The 24,442-nt window shown below is 36.2% G+C and overlaps 1 protein-coding gene across 1 annotated transcript in view; it reads right to left on the reverse strand.

Annotated features, from left to right (window-relative positions):
• Positions 1-361: 361 nt before the first annotated feature.
• POLB (DNA polymerase beta) overlaps positions 362-24,442 on the reverse strand; it is a 29,828-nt gene continuing 5,747 nt past the window's right edge. Inside the window, exons 4-14 of the mRNA XM_042934734.1 lie at positions 23,384-23,458; positions 21,950-22,008; positions 19,450-19,499; positions 17,480-17,531; positions 15,812-15,866; positions 15,642-15,714; positions 10,435-10,505; positions 9,230-9,316; positions 2,774-2,838; positions 2,127-2,266; positions 362-608 (exon numbers count right to left, since the gene is read on the reverse strand). Of these exons, the coding sequence (XP_042790668.1) occupies positions 514-608; positions 2,127-2,266; positions 2,774-2,838; positions 9,230-9,316; positions 10,435-10,505; positions 15,642-15,714; positions 15,812-15,866; positions 17,480-17,531; positions 19,450-19,499; positions 21,950-22,008; positions 23,384-23,458 (822 nt within the window). The 3' untranslated portion in view covers positions 362-513. The remainder of the gene's footprint in view (positions 609-2,126; positions 2,267-2,773; positions 2,839-9,229; positions 9,317-10,434; positions 10,506-15,641; positions 15,715-15,811; positions 15,867-17,479; positions 17,532-19,449; positions 19,500-21,949; positions 22,009-23,383; positions 23,459-24,442) is intronic.

Genomic DNA, 24,442 nt, shown 5'->3' on the forward strand with positions numbered 1-24,442 from the left:
GAGATAAACCTATACTTAGGTCTTAAGTATATATGACAAAATTGAATGTGGGGGCCAAGCCAACCAAAGAAAATAATTACATTTATGAAGGTCCCTAATTTCTAAAAAACACTGAACCATCTTCCAGTGACCAGTCTCTGGTGTATCCTGACTAATTGTAATTAGTAAATAGGAGGGAAAGGTGGTAGGGTAATGTGGCTTATATAGCATAAGGGCAAAAAAAATGGGAAAATAAAAATTCCCATTGAACACTGCTAACATCTCATCTCTTCATTCTTTCCACTAAATCCTTAGTAAAGTGTGATCGCACATGTTAACATGATATGCTATTTCCTAATAAAATCAGAATAAGATTCTCTGATAATAGTAAGAGAGGCTTTATTGACTACAGTGCAAGCTAAAGCATGAAGAAGAAATAATCACTTAAAAAACACCAAAGACCCTTACATAGCAAAGGTTAAGAAATAAATTAAGACTCCTGTTGAGTTGAGCTGTGTCTGGGAAGAACAGGCCTCATTCACTTCGATCCTTGGGTTCTCGGTATTTCCACTGGATGTAGTCAAAGATGTCTTTCTCACTATCCACTGGCAGGGGCTCTCCAGCAACTCCTAAAAGTACAGAGAGAAAAGAAACTTACCTACAAGCCAGTTTTGGAATTTGATTATGAGGGTGCAAGGAAGACAGCTGTATGGGGCTCACTTTCAGAAGAAAAAGAAAATGGTAACCAAGTCACCAAAAAATGATATTGACTGCCCCACCCCCATCCTCCCACATGGCTTGTGTTTGAGCTTTGTCACATATACTAATCATCCTACAAAAGTAACCTGAGCATCCCAACTGGAGCCACTGCAATGATCCTAATTCATGATTTCCTTCTCTGCTGGATCTCCACTAGAGCTACCATGTATCATATGAAATACTCTCTAGTTTCCTTTGCAGCTCAAAATGTGGTCTCTGGACTAGCAGTACGGGAATCACCTGGAAGCTTACTAGAAATGCAGAATCTTGGGCCCCCCTATTAGAGTCTTCATTTAATGAGGTCCCAATGTGGCTCATACATGTTTACACACGAGAAGCACTGCCCTTGTCTACCAGGGAAGAAAGTTCTATTTTATACTTTGAGGACAAAATGACAAAATCTTCATTTTCCTAGTAGAGAATAGTAAACCACAGAGTGGTGAGATATCAACAAGTACAGATTAAGCAATTCTTACTCTTTAAACTTTTCATTTATTAATTTTGTTTTTTTTTTTGTTTGTTTTTTTTTTTAAATTTTTTTTTTTTAACCTTTATTCATTTTTGAGACAGAGAGAGACAGAGCATGAACGGGGGAGGGTCAGAGAGAGGGAGACATAGAATCGGAAACAGGCTCCAGGCTCTGAGCCGTCAGCACAGAGCCCGACGCGGGGCTCGAACTCACGGAACTGTGAGATCACGACCTGAGCCGAAGTCGGCCGCTTAACCGACTGAGCCACCCAGGTGCCCCTATTAATTTTGTTTTTGATTACTCTCTATATCCAACATGAAGCTCGAACACACAACTCTGAGTAAGAACTGCACACTCCACTGACTGGGCCAGCCAGGTGCCCCTAAACTTCTTTTGTTATTTAAAAATCTTTTTTAAAGTAAGCTCTACACCCAATGTGGGGTATGAACTCACGACCCTGACATCAAGAGTTGCATGCTCTACCGACTGAGCCAGCCAGGTGCCCCAACTCTTTAAACTTTAAAAGGCAAGTGGCCAAAGCTACCAAGCTTGGCCTGATACTAAAAGCAATGATACCTGGGTACTGCAGAAGTCTCGGAGATACATTAAAAACAAACAAACCCACTTTAAACCAGTAAGGTTTTTTTTTTTTTTTTTGCTGACCATCACATTAATACATTCTAATAGAGCTAGAAATAACTTTTGCCATCATGGGCTTCAAATGAGGGCTTGATAGCACATATGGATTAAAGACCCTTTTGTTGCCTGAGGGACTCATAATACAAAGAAACTACAATTAACTGGCATAATTACTTAAAGGCTTTTTTGAGGAACCAAAGTTGCTAAATCAAAATATATCTGAAAATAACTTTCTCTCCAGATGACTGGGATTATCTCTAATGCACACACAAATACTCACCAGTGACTCCCAAGGGACGGATTGTGTATTCATTGATTGTGAAGCCCTTTTCTAGGGCATGAGCTCTCATATTCTTATTGAAAATATCACTCCCAGTGAAATACAGAACACCACAGTAATACTGATCCTTGGGTATCAACCTAAAATAAATAAATAAACAAATCTTTCACCACACATTTCAAATCTAGCAAAAATAGGACTCTTATAATCAATAAGGCACAAAACACCTAAAATAAGTCTATGTGGTTTAATAACCTAAGGAGGAGACTATCATTAGGTAGACTGCTCAAATTCTTCTGACGTTGCAGTTAGTCTAGGTTTCAGTAAACTATGCTCTGGCAAGCGGTGTGGAGAAACGAAAAGCAGTATCACTTATTACAACCAACGTTCCTCCGGCAGGAAACTACTTTTGAGTTGTGGAAGGCATCATGGTGAGATGCAAATCTAGAGAAAATAGATTAGATTCTGTAGACAGTCGTTATTCTTTACATATTTTCAGGCTGCACACTGTCTATAGCAGGAACATACAGCCCTTCAGAATGAAAAGGGGTTCTAGACATTTATATGAATTCCAAGATATACAGAAGACAAAGGAAAGAGAAAAGAAGGGAAAATTTAATAGGTCAGCAACAAATTTTGAGTAATACCTTATATCAATTCTCCTGTGTGGATACTCCTTTTCATCATTTTTACTGGGAAGCTGGCAAACACCCTAAAATGGATATTTCAAAGAATGCTTAAAGACGTTTTCAAACTTCAGGCTTAATTTCAGTATTATGATGTTAAATGTGAGGTTTCTGCTTTAAGTGCAAGCAGTTTTAGAATTCTGAGCACTTTTAGGGATGCCTGGATGGCTCAGTCGGTTAAGCTACCGACTTCGGCTCAGGTCATGATCTCGTGGTCCCTGGGTTCGAGCCTCACGCCGGGCTCTGTGTTGACAGCTCAGAGCCTGGAGCCTGCTTCGGATTCTGTCTCTCTCTCTCTTTCTCTCTCTGCCCCTCCCCCACTCGCACTCTGTCTCTCTCTCTCAAAAATAAATAAACCTTAAAAAAAGAAAGAATTTTAAGCACTTTTAGTTGGATTTTCTATGTGCTGTCTATGGCTACCCTCCTATTATACTTTGTGGCAAATAAAGAAGTACATGGAACAGCAGGCAAGGATTCTAGGTATGAGGATTTGGCCTTTATAGGATTCTAAACGAGAAGCTAACCAGGGAAAGCATCAAACATGAAAGACACAGACCAAAACAGATAAAAGCAATTTGGAAGAAACAATCACTATTCGGGAAGAACACAAAGAGCTATGAGTAGTATTCTCAGATTACAGAAAATATTCCATCCATGAAGTAGGGGCAGAATACCATAGAAAACAGAACACTTAAGGAAAAGGTTTCAACAAAATTTAAAATAGGATAGCAGAAGTAGAATTTAAAATTGAGGAAACCTCCCAGAAATTAGAAAAGACAGAGAGATGAAAAATAAGAAAAATTTAAAAGAAAATTAGAGGATCATTTTCCTCCTCTACAGGTGAGTTTTCATTATACCTCTACAGTTTTTAAACAAACGTTATCAAAGTCTATTTAGTAATCTTCTCCTTTTCTAGAAAAATGGACCAAAATTCTGGACTGGGGAACAACCCATAAATATGTAAAAAGAGCTACAAACATCAGAAATTTCAAATTAAATGTTTCAAATGTCACATTCTAAGAAAAGTACACATGTGGCAGGCTTCTGGTCCTAAAGAACAGTTGACTAAGTATACATGTCACTAAAAGCTATATACTTTTTCACTCAGTAACACGGACAAATTACAATCTAGAATCTAAAATGGGTATTTTCTTTCGCTGTTCCTATGGCTGAAAGATTAAATGAAACCTGTTTATCTTCAAAATATGAAAGCTACCTTCTTAGACATTAACAAGTTCTAACTGAACCTTCAAATGGATCAGCAATGCTTTCCATCTGGAATTACCATGAGGTATTACCTTGCGGATATGGATGTTTGGGTGCCACAGGCAATGATCTTGCGGTTTGTCACATCAGTAATAGGATTTCATCTAATGGCTTTGTTCTTTTCCTCAAAGGCTCATTTTATTTCCTGCACTTTTTCTGAACTGCTAATGTTAAAGAATTTCTCTGTATTACTGTAAATTCTTTATTAGATTGAGTGGATTAGTTTTGTTTGGCATTTCAGTTGGGTAGCTTCATGCCCAGTCCTCTGAAATAAAGCCTCTTTCATTTCCCCAGGGGACTCAAGGGATCTTCTATTGTCCCTTGAATCCTTATAGTAGATATTTCACAGGAAATCATTCCAGGCCAAACTTGCACAAAATGCTAAAATCTGAATGGTAGTCATTATATAAAGCAAACAGGCATCTAAATGCAGGAGAAATTGTTTTGTTTTTTTTTTTTCTTCCAAATGTCATTTTATTCACAGGAAGAATAACTCAATTATCTAAAGATCATGGCTTTACAAGAAGATCTGGAATATTAACCCTGGCTTTCCTGAGGCTTGGTGACTATTAGTTTAAAGGAATTCATGCTTTGAAGAGAACTTGAAAAAGACATGAATGGTCATATCTTTAAAATTATTTAGTCAGTTGTTACAGAAATAAGAGATTTTGAAATCAACTGTATATGGAATGAGAATAGTTTATTTCACTTTGCTGTTGTTTTTATTTGTTTTGTTTTTTGGTTGTTTATTTATTTTTAATTTAAATTTTTTAAATTTACATCCAAATTAGTTAGCATATAGTACAACAATGATTTTAGGAGTAGATTCCTTAATGCTCCTTACCCATTCAGCCCATCCCCCCTCCCACAACCCCTCCAACAACCCTCAGTTTGTTCTCCATATTTATGAGTCTCTTCTGTTTTGTCCCCCTCCCTGTTTTTATATTATTTTTGTTTCCCTTATGTTCATCTGTTTTGTCTCTTAAAGTCCTCATGTAAGTGAAGTCATATAATATTTGTCTTTCTCTAATTTCACTTAGTATAATACCCTCTAGTTCCATCCATGTAGTTGTAAATGGCAAGATTTCATTCTTTTTGATTGCCAAATAATACTTCATTGTATATATATATACATGTATATATTCAATATATATTCATATATTATTGAATATATTATTCACATATTTATATTCATATATTATATGAATATATGAGTGTATATTCATATATTGAATAATATATTCATATATTATATACAATATATTATTCAATATATATTCAATACATATATATATACACACATATATGTGTGTGTATATATATATATATATATATACATCTTCTTTATCCATTCATCCATCGATTGACATTAACTTTGGCTATTGTTGATAGTGCTGGTATAAACGTTCGACAACAGCACACCTGTATCCCTTGGATAAACACCTAGTAGTGCAATTGCTGGGTTGTAGGGCAGTTCTATTTTTAGTTTTTTTGAGGAACCTCCATACTGTTTTCCAGAGTGGCTGCACCAGCTTGCATTCCCATGTTGTTGTTGTTTTTTTAAAGTAAGCTCTACGCCCAACATAGGGCTTGAACTCATGACCCTGAGATCAAGAGTCACATGCTGTAAAGACTGTGCCAGCCAGGCACCCAGGTTTATTCCATTTTCTAAGGTGACTTTGTTTTTCAGCCAATTTCCTTTCAGAAACTTAAAAGATCTCAGCTTCTTTGACTATCTTTGCTGACGCTCATGCACTCAGGGTAACTGCTCTGACTCCTGCCGAGCTCTCTGCTTGGCTGACTCCCTTACCTCAAGTCCTCTTTCAAGTCTCCTCTTCTCAAAGGGGCTGCTTCTGACCATCCTATTCAATGCTGTTTCCTACATGCCCATCTCCCCATACCCTCCTTTTCTTTTTTTAAAAATAGTACTTATTATCTTAACCTAACATGTGATTTACCTACTTATTATGGTCATTGTGTTTTTTTTTATTTTTTTAATGTTTATTTAGTTTTGAGAGAGAAAGAGACAGAGTGTGAGTGGTGGCGGGCAGACAGACAGGGAGACCAGAATCTGAAGCAGGCTCCAGCCTCTGAGTTGTCAGTACAGAGCCCGACATGGGGCTTGAATCCATGAACTGTGAGATCATGACCTGATGCTTAACCGAGACACCCAGGTGCCCCTATTATGGTCATGTAAACCATCACTCCCTTCCCACACCGTCCCAACTATAAATTCTCCTGAAATTCAGATACATCCCAGGAGATGTACTGAAAAGTGGTAGATGCTTAATGTATATTTGTTGAACTGACTGAACACACCTTTCTCATCCTATTGGCACTCATTCTCCCTGTTTTGTTCTCTCATATCACCATCCTCTCTCACTTTCTGTCCCTCTTTTTGTTTCCCAATTTAATCCCTACCAGGTGCTCTCCTCTACTGATCTGTTTCCAAACAGAAATACTGTATCTATATTATATCACATCATACTATATTAGTGTAACACTTTGTACTACTCTTTTGAAGATTCACTCTATGAAGATAGTTGTACAAACCCTTCAGTGTCCATGTATGTTACTTAATTTGATCTGTATAACTCATTTGACACAGCACAAGTGTATCATTTTATAGGTAAAAATATTAAGGCCTTACAGAGGTAAAGCAACTTGCCTAATGTCACACGATCCATTAGTCATGGAGCCAGAATAAGATTTTAGAGCTTCTGTATATTCCTCCACAATGCAACATACCAACACACACTCTTTTCTTTGCAATAAGGTACTAATTACCCCTTATTGCCTCCACAATAAATTGACTTGAAAGCTAACCTGGATTGCTCCTTATCCTACCACATACCAATTATAAATGTCAAACAGCAGGCTCACACATGGCATTTTTTTTAAGCTTCAGAGAATATATGAGCCACATGTACAGTATCCAAACTTTATACACAAACCATCCACTAAGATGGATTCCTATGTCACACACAAAGACCTCAGTTTCTTGCTCAAAGTATAAAAACAAACAAAAAACCCACTTTATTATTATGTTCACCTGTTTTCTTTTGGAAAATAGATTTGGGGAATTCTCTTTTTGGCAATAACTATATACGTGCTGTTAGGACTATGACTGAGAGAATGGGAAGGCAAGATAGAGTGAAGGTTTCCAGCCTTGTCCTAGGATTGGTGAGTGACCCTAGTCTTTCAAGCATCACATGTGCAATAAGGTCTGAACCAGCCTGGTTTGTAGCAGTCACTGGAATTTGGCTGACAGACAAAGGTCTTCTCTTCTATGACTGAGCACTTACTGGGGTAACCCAATTCCACTACTGCCAGCAACGCTTTATGTTTACATACACGTGGCTACCCACCTTTCCTTTTTAGGTTATACCCAGCCCACCAGTTTGTAATTTTTCTTTGTATTCTTGCTAGCTGGATTACTAGCCTCTGTTGGTGTTGCCTCTGGATCTCTGTTTGAGCACAGCAGAATACTGTTCAGACTGCAAAAAAAATGTTCCTGCTATTGCATTGCATAAACACCTTCCTGGTCGCTAACTCTGAAAAGAGCAGGTGCGCTTCCCCAGTAGAAGTCCTAGGGCCTTTCACAGAGATGACTAGAGGAGGTAGAGAGTTAGGCCAGAAGGGGTCCCCAGAATATCCCCAGGTATACCAGGACACTTTCCTACAATGAAAAAAAAAAATTCAACTTGTCTACCACATGTTATTTTTAGGATTTTATCTGATTGAATGCTCTTTAAATGTAAGATTATTTTACACAGATTTATTTTTTATGCAGATTCATTTTGGTGAATATAATCAATTTCAATTTAAAAGGGATGTTCCTAGAGCATATATAAACCCTATTTTTAATAACATCTCACATGTCTATATTTCTGGGCATAGAGTAAAAGCTCCAAATCAGACAGATTTGGGAGAACAGCTCATAGATTTAATTCCTAAAGACTTGACTAGAATTTTATTTTTACCTTTCCCAAAGTTCTTTTGAAACATTATAAAATGTGACCAACTTTGGCAATAGTTTCATAGCCCAATAAAATCATCCTGTTGAATTTAATGACATGATTTTCTGTGTGTCTGATTAAATATACACAACATAAAGCTTACCATTTTAGCCATTTTTAAGTTTGAAGTTCTATAGCATTAAGTATATTCACACTGTTGTATAACTATCACCACCATCTGCCTCCAGAACTTCTTCACGTTCCCCAACTGAAACTCTGGGTCTGTTAAATACTAACTCCATATTCCCCTTCCCCACAGGTCCCTGGCGAGCACTGTTCTACTTTTTGAAGGACACGATGTTTCAACGATCTATCTCAACCATCTTATCCTACTTTTGGCTAAAACCACTGTCAAATTATGCAATGAGACTCTTTCTAGTATTAGCATTTCCGCTCCCCAAAAGCACAATCTCTTTCCATTTCAGGCATATGACTTGGGAAAAGGGGACACGGAAAAAAGGAGTTTCAAGGTATGTATTTAAGTGAGCAGCACAACAAAGGTAACCCTTTATTACCTTAGTCCTAGATTTCTACTTGCCTTCCTGTCGGTTTTTTACACAGAGATATTTATTAACCTCTTCTTAATTCATTTGCCATTTGTCTTGAATCTTCAAAGTTTAATTGCCTGGAACTCTACAGGATTTTCACAATTCATCATGATGGGTTTCACCGTGAAAATCTCTATTAACTCCTCTGCTTATCATGCTGCATAACATGTTTGTATCACATGCCCTAATTTCTTCTCTTTCTTTGGTGTTGTAATAGATTAATACTCTTCAGACAATTCTAATCTCACTTACTGAAGAACTCCAAGTCTGAGAATATGAGAACATTTGCTATTTTAGAGAAAAACTTATGATGCATTGAAGTCATTATAGAAATTTTAATAAAAGCAGATTATGCCTAATTATGTATTCCAGTAGCTCAGATTAGTTACAAGTGGAGAATTTAAAACAAAAGTCTTTACTAAAATATTCTGAGATTAGCATCTTATTAATTCTTCTCTAAACTCTCATGGATATCCTATTTATTGACTCTAATACTAACAATACTGAGAGTCATACACTCAGAATGGTTACTGAACAGTTTCCAAGATTTTTGTTCAGAAGTGTTAACTCAAACAAGTACTTACCATGAACTTGGTTTCACCTTTTGACAGAGTATCTGTAATAAAATGGACCTTCTGTAACTGCTCCACAACACGATGTAACAGCTTTGGCTATAGAAACATAAATAGGAAAAAAGAAAAATAATTACTCTTTTATAGCCAGAAAACATTTTTTAAGATGAGTTTTCTAATTATCTATGGAGAAATGCCTAGCTTTCCTCTAAGTACTTTCTTCTTCTAACACAAAACTCATTTATCAAATGAAACATATTTTTAGAAACCATCATTTTTCACCAATATCATTGATACTCCCAAACATCATTTGGGTTCGTCTGTTTCATTAAATCAAAAAGTTAGCTGCTTCATCTTTAAAAGGTATATATTCCAAGGGTGCCTGGGTGGCTCAGTCAGTTAAGCGTCTGACTTCAACTCAGGTCATGATCTCACACTCCGTGAGTTCAAGCCCTGTGCTGACAGCTCGGAGCCTGGAGCCTGCTTTGGATTCTGTGTCTCCTTCTCTCTCTGCCCCTCTGCCTCTCATGCTCTGTCTTTCTCTCTCAAAAATAAACAAAGATTAAATAATTTTTTTTAAAAAAAGTATATATTCCAAAATCAAAAATGTTTTGCCTTCATGGGTTTTTCTAACAGGGATAAAGTTTCTTAATATAACATTTTTTAGTAGAAAAATATTCTCTTAATGAAAACCTGAATATTATAGTGGATATTTCTAAAATATCCATGATAGGCAATAAATAATTCTGGAAATGTTGTACTAAGTTTCTTTTTTGAAAATTAGACTGTCCCCCCCCCACCCCCAGTTCCTTGCAGAAAAACACTATTGTGTATCCCTTTCAACCACTTACTTTGCCTTTCACAGATGTCAATCAGTACAGAGCACTTCAACTGACTTTTCAAAAAGAGTAAAGCAAAAATTCATTCTGAAATATCCAACTATCATTTAGAAAATGATTATTTAGGAGTGCCTGTGGGGCTCAGTCGGTTAAGTGTCTGACTCTTCATTTCAGTTCAGGTCATGATCTCATAGGTGTGAGATCGACGCCCATGCTGGGCTCTGCATGGGTGTGGAGCCTGCTTGAGATTCTCTCTCTCCTCCCTCTGCCCCTCCCCTGCTTGCACACACACACATGCTCTGTCAAAAAAAAAAAAAAAAAGAAAATGATATTTACTATTGTGTAAGACAGCATATTTGACTATAAATTCTGCAGTACCTGTTTAGTTGACTCAGAGGTAAAGCTTGGATGGGTGAGAAGGACATCCATGTCACCACTGGACTCTGCACCTACAATAACAAAAAATATGTATGGAATTCCCTATGTGACTTTATAAATTAGCAGGCAAATACAACACCAAAGTGATGTCACACTGAGGAGGTTTACTTCTTGTAGACTAACTATATTTCACTGCACTTCATATTCAGAATTAGTTAAAAGATTTCAATTTTCTGTCCAACTGTTCAGGTATACTAATATAAACTGCAGAATCTGGGATAACAACAGTGATTGGCATTAAATGTGCATTACATACAGTTGGTGAGTTTAATGTACTAAAAATGCACCTAGGGGCACCTGGGTAGCTCAGTCGGTTAAGCGTCTGACTTCAGCTCAGATCATTATCTCACAGTTCATGAGTTCAAGCCCTGCGTCAGGCTCTGTGCTGACAGCTGGGAGCCTGAAGCCTGCTTCGGATTCTGTGTCTCCCTCCATCTCTGCCTCTCCCCCACCTGTGCTCTCTCTCTCAAAAATAAATCAATGTTAAAAACAAAAAATTAAAACAAAATGCACCTAAGTACTCAATAATGAATAAAAACAATATTGAAAGACTTTTTTCCAAAAAAGATATACAGATGGCCCACAGACACATGAAAAGATGTTCATCATCACTCATCATCAGGGAAACGAAAATCAAAAGAACAATGAGATTATCACCTCACACCTGTCAGAATGGCTAAAACCAAAAACACAAAAAACAGTGTTGGCGAGGATGTGGAGAAAAAGGAACCCTCATGTACTGTTCGTAGGAATGTAAACTGGTGTAGCCACTGTGGAAGACAGTATAGATGTTTCTCAAAAAATTAAAAATCAAATTACCATATGGTCCAGTAATTCCACTAATAGGTATTTACCCAAAGAAAATAAAGACATTACTTCAAAAACATACATGCACCCCTATGTTTACTGCAACATTATTTACAATAGCTAAGACATGGAAGCAATGAAGTGTCCAGCAATAGATGACCCAAGTGTTCACTGACAGATGAATAGATAAAGAAGACGTGGTCTAGGGGCGCCCGGGTGGCTCAGTTGGTTAAGCGTCCGACTTCGGCTCAGGTCATGATCTCGCGGTTTGTGGGTTCGAGCCCCATATCAGGCTCTGTACTGACAGCTTAGAGCCTGGAACCTGCTTCAGATTCTGTGTCTTCCTCTCTCTCTGCCCCTCCTCCACTTGTGATCTGTCTCTCTCTGTCTCTCAAAAATGAATAAATGTAAAAAAAAAAAAACAATTTAAATTTCTGGGGCTCCTGGGTGGCTTAGTTGGTTAGGCGACTGACTTTTGACTCAGGTCATGATCTCACAGTTCGTGAGTTCGAGCCCTGCGTCAGGCTCTGTGCTGACAGCTCAGAGGCTGGAGCCTACTTCAGATTCTGTGCCTCCCCCTCTCTCTACCCTTCCCCTGCTCACGCTCTGTGTCTCTCTGTCTCTCAATAATAAGTGTTAAAAAAATTTTTTTAAAAAGAAGATGTGGTCGGGGTGCTTGGGTGGCTAAGTTGGTTAAGCATCCAACTTTGGCTCAGGTCATGATCTCGCGGTTTGTGGGTTCGAGCCCCGCATCGGCTCTGTGCTGACAGCTCAGAGCCTGGAGCCTGTTTCGGATTCTGTGTCTCCTCCTCTCTCTCTGCCACCCCCTCCCCCATGCTCATGCTCTGTCTCTGTCTCTCAATAATAAATAAATGTTAAAAAAAAAATTTTATAAAGAAATAAAATAAAATAAAAATAAAAAGAAGATGTGGTCTATATATACAATGGAATATTACGCAGCATAAAAAAAAAAGAATGAATCTTGCCATTTGCGACAATATGGATGGATGTAGAGTGTATTATGCTAAGTGAAATAAGTCAGTCAGAGAAAGACAAATACCATACAATTTCACTCATGTGTGGAATTTAAGAAGCCAAACACATGAACAAAGAAAAAAATGAGACAAACCTAAAAACAGACTCTTAAATATAGAGAACAAACTGGTGGTTCCCAGAGGTGAGGTGAGGTAGGTGAGGGGATGGGAGAAATAGGTGAAGGGGATTAAGAGTACTTATCATGATGAGCACTGAGTAATGCACAGAATAGTTGAACCATTATATTGTATACCTGAAAACAACTATATGTTAATTAGTAAATCCTCATTATGAAAAAAGCTTTAAAATACAACTATGAATACTATATATCTAAAAACCTCAAATTAAACAATATGTTCTAACTCTGTAAAGGCTAATCAGAAAATCCATTTCAACTCTTACAACTCAATTCATTTAATGAATATTAGTAAAAATTACTATTATGGTATCATGGATAAGAATATAGCACTTTATAATGACTTAGGTTTTTATTTTGACCCCCACTCTACAACCACATAACTTTAGAAAGGTTACATACAGTTATTTATACTTTCTTTTATTATAAAACTATAAAAGTTTGTGTTCATTTCAATGGATTTTCATTTTAAATGTCTTTTGTTTCAATATTACAAGTGTGGACTGTATATTCCTTTGGACCTCAGTTTCTCTGTCTATAAACTACTAAAAACTACTCTATTGGCCATTGTACAACTAAGAATAATATGTAAAAGCATCTAGAATAGTGCCTGCCGCACAGTCGGCATAGAATAATACTGTTTATCGCCTTTCTTTGCATTTTTGTAAGTACAATATATGCAAAACATACTTTTGGTCACTGAAGATATGGCAGTGTCTCTGGACCACCACTTTATGCATCAATAATCTTTAACCAGCTATTTAAACATAAAGAAGACTAGATTCATTGTGTGCTGTTCCCAGGACATTCAAGGAAGCTATTTTAAGAAAGAAAATTTTGTCTTCTTTTCTTCTCATTTCTCTTAAAAGTTGTGTCTTTTACCATCAACCTACTACCCAAAATGTATTACTCTATCCATTTAAAAAACAAAACAATTACTTTAGCATAAAAAGGGAAATAACCCAAGAGTCTATTAACAAAGGACCAAATAAATAAAGTATGAAACACCGACATAACCAAATGTTATGAAGCTATAAAAAAAGAACAGGGGTGCCTGGGTGGCTCAGTCGGTTGGTTAACCGTCCAACTTCGGCTCAGGTCCTGATCTCGTGGGTTGAGTTGGAGCCACGCATCCGGCTCTCTGGTGATAGCTCAGAGCCTAGAGCCTGCTTTGGATTCTGTGTCTTCCCCTCTCTCTGACCCTCCCCGGCTCACACACTGTGTCTGTCTCTCAATAATAAATAAATAAAAAAGAATAAACATGCTCTCTAAATACTGATGTGGAAAAGATCTCCAAGATATGTTTTTATTAAGAAGTAAGGCACATACTGTGTATATACTACGTTACTTTTGTGAAAGAAAGGGGGAGGAGGACAGCAAGAACGTGTATTCATTAGGTAAAGACAATGTGGTATCAGTATACAATGGAATGTTATTCAGTCCTAAAAAAGAATGAGATCTTGTCATTTTTGACAGTATGGATGGACCTAGAGAGTATTATGCTAGGTGAAATAAGTCAGAGAAAGATAAATACCATATGATTCATTTATATGTGGAATCTAAAAAACAAAACAAACTACAAACAAAACAGAAACAGACTTATAAATACAGAGAACTGGTAGCTGCCAGAGGTAGGGCTAAGTGGGGGGATGGATAAAATAGGTGAAAGCGATTAGGAAGTAAAAATTTCCAGTCATAAAAGAAGTGATGGAGATGAAAAGTACAGCATAGTTAACACAGTCAGTATTGTATTAACATTGTATGGTGAGAGATGGTAACTACACTTATTGTGGTGAGCACCGTGTAGTGTACAGAACTGTCACCACTATGTTGTACACCTGAAACTAATATAACATTGTATGTCAACTATACTTTAATAATAAAAAGATTTTAAATAAATAAAAAAAAAAACGGGAAAAAAGAATATATATTCACATTCATTATATTTACTTGTAAAACCACTGAAAGAACACACAGGAGAGTGGTCATTAATGGGACAGTGGTGGGAGGGAGTGGAAAGAGTGAACTAGGATAGGGTAGAAGGGAAACTTCTTAGTGTATACCTTTTTTATATTAAAGCATGCAACCATATGACCTACTCAATAAAAGCAAAACTAAAATAGAAATACTGAAATCCAGAAAGGCTGTCATCTTCAACTGAGCATGCATTTGTCCTGCTGTGTATTCAAGTCTATGTTCTGAAAATAGATTCTAAGGCCCCACCTAAAAAGATTCTTATTTAGTAGGTTTGTAGCACTGTACAGCAATGTGTACTTCTCTTTTTAAACTTTCTAGGTATTTCTGATGTACAGAAAAACTCAAACAACTGGTTAACTTTAATCCTCTCATTTTGCAAATATGGAAAAGGGGATGTGAAGAGCAGACTGACTTCAATCATGTAGTGACAGTAGATTTGGCCTCAGGGCCCAAGTCTTTTGGTCCCAGTCCCATGTTCTTTCTACTTATCAACAATTATTGATGTGTCACTTTCCTCTCCCAGCTCCAGATTCTTAAAGCAGCTACCCTGAGAATTTGTGGTAGCTCATTACCTACTGCTTAAGCAATACTCCAAAGGTGGCCAGGGATTCAGTCAGATAACTATTCCAAAAGTTTTAAATCAAGTTTTGGTATTATAATTTTTAAAGTTAATATTTTAAAATTTATATTACCCTTCCATATTCTGAGCCAGTAAGAAACCAGGATTCTCTTGGTTCCCACTTTGCTCACATTCACACAGAATGAGATCATCTGAAGGACCTGGTTGTTGTGAGAACTGGTTTGGAACTAGTGCTTCAGAGACAGTATTTTTAGATTCGTTACAGAAAACTTAGAAAATAAAAAAAGTTAAAAAAAACAACACCACCTTCCCACAGCTTTACTAGCATGTAGTCAATTGCTCTTAAGCTCTTAATATATATAAAATTATTTTATAAAATTTGTTAAAGCTAGTCATTAAAATATCATCCTATAATAAAATAAGGATGAATTTTCTCTAATTTTTAATACATATTCCTATCTATAAACAAATAAACTTAGATAATACTCTACTGGATCTTAGTATATCTATAAAGTAACACAAATTACATCTCTTTGTTCCATTTTTTTTTGGTATACATTAGGCAATTATAATATCAAGGCATGAATAACCTAAGATCAGGAAGTATGTTACCTCTTCTGAAACTGCCACAGACTGTAGCAATGTATTCAGAATCCACTTTTTTAACTTCATTTAGTACAATATCCTAATAGAAAAAAAATTAAGTCAGTATTCTAAAAATGGCTTTTCAACAAGTGACATTGTCAATTCTAATCAAAGAATACAATTCAGCACACGCTTACTTGCATTTGTAACATCTCTTCACGAGGAATTCTTTTCTCAAAGTCCTCAAAATATCTATAAAGACAGAATAAGTAGACAAACGATTTTTGTGAAATTTAAATCGTCTTAAAAAATAAACTGCCTACCATATCAAGTGTCCTTATCCCAGTACATCATTCAAAAATCAAGACTAGCACTTAGTAAGAAGATAACAGTAAAAATGGGGGGTAAGGGTAAGTTTGTTTCTTAACTTAGACTAAAATTTTTAAGTGTCATTCTTTATGCTATTCCAGATACTCCATCTAAACTTCTTTTAAATAAACTTCACATTCCTATACCAAGAGTAAGTAAATATATTTAAATAAACTTCACACTTCCTATACCAAGAGTAAGTTAGTATATTTCCAAAGTGGACTGCTCCCTCCACTTTGTGTGTAAGTCACGGGGTTACAGTTTATTGCTCTTAAATCCTGCAAAATTATCATATTTTAAAACATTATCCTATGAATCCAGATAACATTATGCTATGTGAAAGAAGGCATTCACAAAAGATCACATACTGTATGATTTCATTTATATGAAACGACCAGAAAAGGCAAATCTATATTGACAGAAAGTATATTAATGATTGTCAGAGAGGGGGTGGGGGTGGAGGGGGGGGGTGGGTGGAGACAGAGGGCAGGTAGAGAGAAATGGGGAGTAAATGCCAATAGGTATGGGTTCTTTTTGGGATATAACAAAGATGTTCTAAAATCAACTGTCGTTATGGTTGCACAATTCCATGGATATACTAAAAACCACTGAACTGTATACTTTATAAAAGGATGAATTGTATGGTATCTGAATTATATTTCAATAAAGCTGTTACAAAAATATCTCAGTATGAAATAACATCTAAAACTGATAAAGCACCTGCTCAAAACCACCTCTCACAACAACCAAGTTCTTCAGAAGATCTCTGTTAAGTAAATGCAAGGAAAGGGAGGACTACACCATCCTGGTTTCTGACCAGCTCAGAGTCTTAGAAGAGCAGTGTGAGTTTAGAGGATTATGGTGAGGCATCAACAGGGCTAACCTGCCAACAAGACTATGTAAGACAGGAAGTGAGACCTGCTTATGTACTATGCATTACAAAAGGGATTCCAGATTGTATCCAGCACACAAAATAATTACTGATGCTGATATACAACATTCCTACTAGTTATTCCTACACCATTATTTAGGTCTTTGGGTTTTTATCTTTTTCTTTTTTTAATTTAGCATTCCATACTCACGTCCTAGCTTCTTGGGCAGACTCTAAACTTCTTAAGAGCTACACTGATCCTATTTATATCCTTACCCCAGACCTGACACAATGCTTTCTACAATAGTTAAGCACAAAATAAACACCTGCTAACTGACTGATGCACTCAGTCCTATGTATTTTAAGAGGAAGTTCCCCCCTGAAGTCAAGAGCATGGGGGAAACACTCAACACAAGAAAGCAAACTAGAAGGCAATAACAAGATGTGTGAAAACAGGCATATTCTCTACAAAAGCTGCAACAAATCTTAGTATTCCTGAAATAGAAAAATGATTGTGTTTAGCTAAGTTTGAAGAATTATTATGGTGTATGGAAGAAGAATGGCTATAAAAAAATTTTACTTTTACATCTTAAGTGTCAAAATAAAAGAAAATTTGCTATCTTACTTCAGCCCAATTCGCTGATGATGGTTCAACTTATCTTCATGTTTCCTGAGATCTGTATAGAAGACATATAAAGTTGAGGTGCTAATTTAAACATTCTTGGGAAGAAAGTCGCTAAATTTAGTGATCCTTTTTACAAAGAACTACCAGGAAAATACACTGAAACGACTTTGAAAAGATAAAAAAATTCTGATATTAAGAACTAGATAAAAGTTTCTTCAAATCAATGTAGTAAAATCTAACAGTTGATTTCATGATTTTTATTTACTGAATCAAAATTTCAATTATAGTTACACAGAATAATAGATTAAACATGCCAGGATCATACCACACTTCACTGACTATAGCAAAAAGCAGCCTTATAAGAACCTATATTGCTTAATTTACGGTTCATAGCAGCAGTAGTAGACACAACTTCTGAATGTTTTAGGACTACGTTAGTTTATATTGCCCATTTGTTCATTTACTCCTTCATTCAACTAGTATTTATTGAATAGTAACTTGTATAGGCACTGTGGCTGAAATCCTGTTGAAAGGAAAAGTGTTATCTTCATTATTTTGATTAAAAAGCTGTCATATCATATCTGAAATCTAGAAGTGATGTTCCTTTACTGGGCATAAGTACAGGAGTAAGCCTTGTTAAAGAAACAGCAAGATAAGTATGCTTCCAAAGCAATTTCTACAGTCACCCTTATATTCACAATCATAGATTCTCTCTGGAGATACAAAATGGAGAAAAATAAAAATCTTTATAATACATGGAGCACTTAATATTTGTCATAGTTCTGTGTACATAGTAAACACTGAAAATGCAATGGAACTAATGAATTTGTAATATGTAAGGATATAGATGTTGACAGTTATCATAGTACATATCTGTGAATGGTGAAATACTGTAAAAACCATTATAGATGATCTCTGACACTCCCAAGGGATGCAACTTCTGTTTAAAAACAAATTCTTGACCACTTTAACCAATATTTCACTCAGATAAACCAAATATGCCACAGGCAGAAGAGCCCAAACCCTCTCTGAGATGCAGATATAGTAGAGTTCATTCTCTTGCTATGTGACTCACACAAATTCTTAACTTTGCAGTATTACTAATTAATCATGCCTCTTGAGAGTCAGTTACCACTTTTAAGTACTTACTACGTACCAAGAACTGTGCACTAAGTGCTTTTCATACATTACTGCTTTAAATCATATGAGGTAGAAATTATGATAGCATTTTGCAGCTAAGAAACCAAAGCACCATGATCATCCATTCTAATAAAGTGGTGGAGAATGGATTCAAACCCAGGTTCATCTCTAGAACCTGTCCACCTAATCATTTCGGTTGCTTGCAGATAATTGAATCCACAAATATTAAACCCCAAATGCTGTAATAAATCTATCTATACTGTATACTGTACATACATACTATAATAAATATACTGTAATAAATCTATCTATATATAGTATACACCCTTTAAAAAGTATGAAGAAATAAATTATATTCAAAGGATTACTATACTAGGTTTAAGGAATATGTTTATAATTACTTGATTTAGGCTCTATTTTTATCACTTCTTTGAAATCAAAAATTCCTTCAGTAAGTATTGCAAGCCTCTTACAGAATCTTTCTCCATGTATATCACTTTGCTTTTAAGGCTGAATGCGTAGGATTCTGTTGTCTAAAATTTCACTAGAGAAACAAAAGGCAATTTAAATTGTTTCAAAATCTACAAATGAAATCACTGCATTTAAATAAAGAAGCCACTTCCTCTTCTGAGTTATAAACCTAAACAAGTTTAATATAGGAATAAAAGCTCTATTTTACATCTACTCTCTGCTATAGAGTTAAAATGAAACTCTTACCATTCCTATTTACTAGTTGAGAAAAGGTTTTTCAAGTTCTAGTTTGCTAGAGCATTAACCATCCTTCAGGAGCATATGTGACCTGGGACTGGTGACCTATTGTACATACTCACCTTCTAATGTTTTAATCCCTTCATCTACAAACTTCCTTGCAGCAGATGGACTACAAAAAAAGAAAAGCATTATCTAAATATCAAGTGAAACTCAGGACCCCTTAATAACAAATAACCAAGTATGTCTTCTCTTGTCAAACATGAAGAGTTACTGTGGAGCTAAACAAGACCTGTTAAAATGTGGTGTGATTTTATCCAAAGAGAAGAATTCCTGAAGTCTCAATCTAGGAAGACAATCATGAACCTGGATATGAAACAGACATCTAAGCAGCTAGGTGCTATAGTACACATATACCTTATTCATCAGACAGACATACAAATAGGAAAACAGTTCTTTCATTCAAACGATTAACTGAGGGCCTATTATGTGCCAGATACTCTTCTAGGTGCTGAAAATACAGCAAGAATAAGACAAATAAGCACCTTGGTCTTACCTACCTACTTACATTCCAGTGGGGAGAGAGAGAAAATAAATAGGTATATAAACAAATTTTTAAAGTATCAGGTAAATGAATTAAAATACGGAAAAGTGACGAGTGGCTGGGTCCTACTTTAGATTGGGTAGCAAAGGAAGGTCTCTGAAATGGTATTTAAACTAAAATTTTAATGACAAAGAGTATTTGTAGAGACACAGAAACAGATATTCATAGCAGAAAGGCAATATGGCACATAACAAGTAGAACTGAATTGGGAGTCCGGAAACATGGGTTCTAATTCTGACTTTGCCAGTTACCCCACTTGCAATATTCAGTGTTTTTCCCTAGAAAAAGAAGATAATAATAACACAGATGCTCTTTAAAACAACTTCTAATACTTTAGAAAGGCCCGAAGTCCCTGAGGAGTCATGTTCATTTTCAGTACTGAGTTTAAGAATTTAATATATTTTACAATAACTTTCATCAAAATGTGGCTATTTAAAGGAACACTCACATATCTAAAAGAATGCCTCATTCCATAAAGATGCGGCTTAAGCAAAGCAGTATAGCCTTAGTGGTTTTTGTTGTTGTTGTTTTTAATTTTTTTAACATTTTTTCATTTTTGAAAGGCAGAGAGAGACAGAGCGCGAACAGGGGAGGGGCAGAGAGAAAGGGAGACACAGAAACAGTAGCAGGCTCCAGGCTCCGATCTATCAGCACAGAGCCCGATGCGGGGCTTGAACTTACGGACTGCGAGATCATGACCTGAGCCGAAGTCGGCCACTTAACCGATTGAGCCACCCAGGCACCTCTGTTTGTTTGTTTTTTAAGATTTTAGTTTTTAGGGGAGCCTGGGTGGCTCACTTGGGTAAGCATCCAACTTCAGCTCAGGTCATGATCTCCCAGTTTGTGAGTTTGAGCCTTGCATCAGGTTCTGTGCTGACAGCTCAGAGCCTGGAGCCTGCTTTGGATTCTGTGTCTCCCTCTCTCTGCTCCTCCCCTACTCATGCTCTGTCTCTCTCTCAAAAATAAATGTTAAACAAAAATTAAAATACAAACAAAAAGATCTTAGATTTTAAAGACTGGCATATCTTGACATTTGCAAAAATGTGGCTGGAACTACAGTGTATTATGCTAAGTGAAATAAGTCAGGCAGAGAAAGACAAGTACCATATGATTTCACTCGTGGAATTCAAGAAACACAATATTAACATAGGGGAAGGGAAGGAAAAGTAAGATAAAAACAAAAAGGGAAGCAAACCATAAGAAACTCTTAAAGACAGAGAACAAACTAAGGGTTGCTGGAGGTGGGTAGGGAATGGGCTAAATGGGTGATGGACATTAAGGAGGGCACTTGGGATGAGTGCTGGGTGTTATATGTACGTGATGAATCACTGAGTTCTACTCCTGAAACCAATACTATATTTTGTTAACTAACTTGGATTTAAATAAATAAATATTTTATTTTTTAAGTAATCTCTACACCCAATGTGGGGCTCAAACTCACACCTTGAGATGAAGAGTCACATGCTCCACCAACTGAGCCAGCCAAGTGCCCCACAACCTTAATGTTTTAATGTTAATCTTTATGTTGCCAAGAAGTGTCAAAGAAGCCCCCTTTGGTGCTAACTCAAATTTTAAGATAGAGATTCCTTCATTAAAAAATGCTTGGATGCTTGTCCCAAATTTATAAAGTACTATGTTAGGTGCTATGGAAAAAAAGTTTAAATGCTTAAGATAAATATCATGCTCAGAGAGGCAAAAGAGGCATAATCTGGAGGGAGTGATAAGAGGTACACAGAGCAAGTGTAGGTGGAGGTTAGAAGAAGGAGATTATATCTGACTGGGGAATCAAACTGGTTTTATGAAGGAGGTAACACTTGCCTTGGATGGACTTTGAAAGGAGAGGTAGCACCTGAAGAACCAGCCTCAGACATATAAGATATGGAAGAGTGAACTATATGGACAAAGACACAGAGATGGCAAGGTACAGGTTTTGAAGGGAAACAGAATATACTTATTCTGTCTTACATAAAAAATAAAACCAACCCTACTACTGTGTCTACTTAAAAAATACTTCTTACCCGATGCCACTAACTCGAGTCAGGAAATTGATAGATGAACTCGTATCATCCTGCCGAATCTTTAAGAAAAAAAAAAAAAAGTCTAATAATGATTTTGGAATGCTCTGAGGACTCAAATGATCTTATTGGAAATATACCAGTCTGCTAAGAGACCTGAGGAGCGATTTACATTTGTTTGTAAAACCATACAAAAGTATTCGCAAATAACCTCAGTGGTTATAGATGAATAACAAAGCAAATGAAGATATTTCATCTCTCATTTATCCAATACTTTTAAAAGGCTTATTCATAAAAGACCATAAGTGGTATAGTTACTATCACCAGGGTGGAATAAAATCATAAAAATGCTTTAAAGAGCTTAAGAATAGAAATTCTAAAATATAACAATCTTTTATCAAAGTTTATAACCTACCTTCTGAATGATACGAGGAGCTAATTATAATACAGCTGCTAACAGTCTCTTAAAGGACATATAGAAAGGGGCACCTGGGTGGCTCAGTTGGTTAAGTGTCCGACTTCGGCTCAGGTGATAATCTCACGAGTCATGATTTTGAGCCCTGCGTTGGGCTTTGTGCTGACAACTCAGAGCCTGGAGCTTGCTTTGGATTCTGTGTCTTCCTCTCTCTCTGCCCCTCCCCTGCTTGTGCTCTGTTTCTCTGTCTCTCTCTCAAAAATAAGTAAATATTAAAAATAAAAACATTTTTGTGAGAAAGAGAGAAACAGAACATGAGTGGGGGAGAAGTGAGAGGGAGAGAGGGAGACACAGAAGAATCCAAAGCAAGCTCCAGGCTGAGCTGTCAGCACAGAGCCCAACGTGGGGCTCGAACTCACAAACTGCGAGATCATGACCTGAGCCAAAGTCAGATGCCCAAAGACAGCCACCCAGGCACCCCCAAAAACATATTTTTTAAAAATAAAGGACACATAAAATAAGTGAACAATTATCATCTTAGGGGAACAATATTCAAATTAAAAAAATAGAACACTTAAAGCCATAAACTCCACTCCTCTCTTTTTCTTCTCCATGTCACCAGGTGAATGACATCAGTCACCCTGCAATGATGCTACATGATAGTTGCTCTAAAGACAGACACTAGAGGGGCACCTGGTGGCTCAGTCCATTAAGTGTCCAAATCTTGATTTCAGCTCAGGTCATAATCTCACAAATAGTGAGACTGAGCCCTGCATTGGACTCTAATAGCATGGAGTGCTATTAGCACTAATATAGCACTAAATTAGCACTAATTAGCACTAAATATTAGTGCTAATATGCTAATAGCATGGAGTCTGCTTGGGATTTTCTCTCTCCCTCTCTCTCCCTCCCCCACTCGTGCTTGCTCTCCTTCTCTTGAAATAAAAAAAACACTAAAAAAAAAAAAACAAAAAACAAAAGCATACACTATAATCAAATAAGCAAACAAGTTAAAATTTTACCTTTTCCAGCTTACGCAATTTTCCAGTCGCTAAAAATTCATCAATCTTTTCAGCAATTTTTGTTCCTACACCAGGCTAATAGAAAATTAAAAATATAAAACTCATATAAATATAATGCTTACCAAATCACTCAAAGATAAAGTAAAAAATGGGAAATGAAAAAAATGATCATCACATGACCAGTTTTAAAACCAAAGACACAGAAAATTGAGTCATGGTGAAAATATATTCTCCCAACAAAATCCTTAAATGACTGACAAAAGAGAAGTCCTAATAAAACAATTCTAAATGACTTATTTTTTAAATTAATTTTTGTTGTAGAAAAGAGAAATAGAATTGCAAAAAGAAAAATATTAAAATCACTTGCTAATTTCATCACCCTGAAAATTAAAATAAATTGTAATCTCATAACCTAACATCTGCTACATAGCCTTCTCTGCTTATATACATAAGCAGAGTTATATGTGCATATATATATATATATATATATATACACACACACACATACACACACAGTTTTCTTACAAAAACAGAATCATACTGCTTTGTATTTTCTTAACTTAAAAACAGATCATGAACAAATCTCCATGTCAATATATAAATACAACATCAGTATCTTTAATGGCTGCATAGTATATCACTGTACAAATGTATCATAATTTACTTAACAAATACCCTACAGGTAAACATTTAGATAGTTCACAAACTTTGATATAACCATGTCATGAATTTCCTCTAGAGCAGAGGTTCTTAAGCTTTTACATACATTATCATCACCTTGGGGATGCGGTAAAACACAGAAAGCCAATCTCACCCTAGAGTTTCTGACTTAAAAGGTTTCCCTTCTCTCCCCTTCCCTTGTTTCTTTTTCTTTTCTTTTCTTTTCTTTCTTCTTTCTTTCTTTCTTTCTTTCTTTCTTTCTTTCTTTCTTTCTTTCTTTCTTTCTTTCTTTCTTTCTTCTTTCTCCTTCCTTCCTTCCTTCCTTCCTTCCTTCCTTCCTTCCTTCCTTCCTTTTAAAGTAAACTCTACATCTAACGTGGGGCTTAAACTCACAACACT

This window comes from Panthera leo, chromosome B1 (assembly GCF_018350215.1).
Source record: "Panthera leo isolate Ple1 chromosome B1, P.leo_Ple1_pat1.1, whole genome shotgun sequence".
Taxonomy (NCBI): Eukaryota; Metazoa; Chordata; class Mammalia; order Carnivora; family Felidae; genus Panthera; species Panthera leo.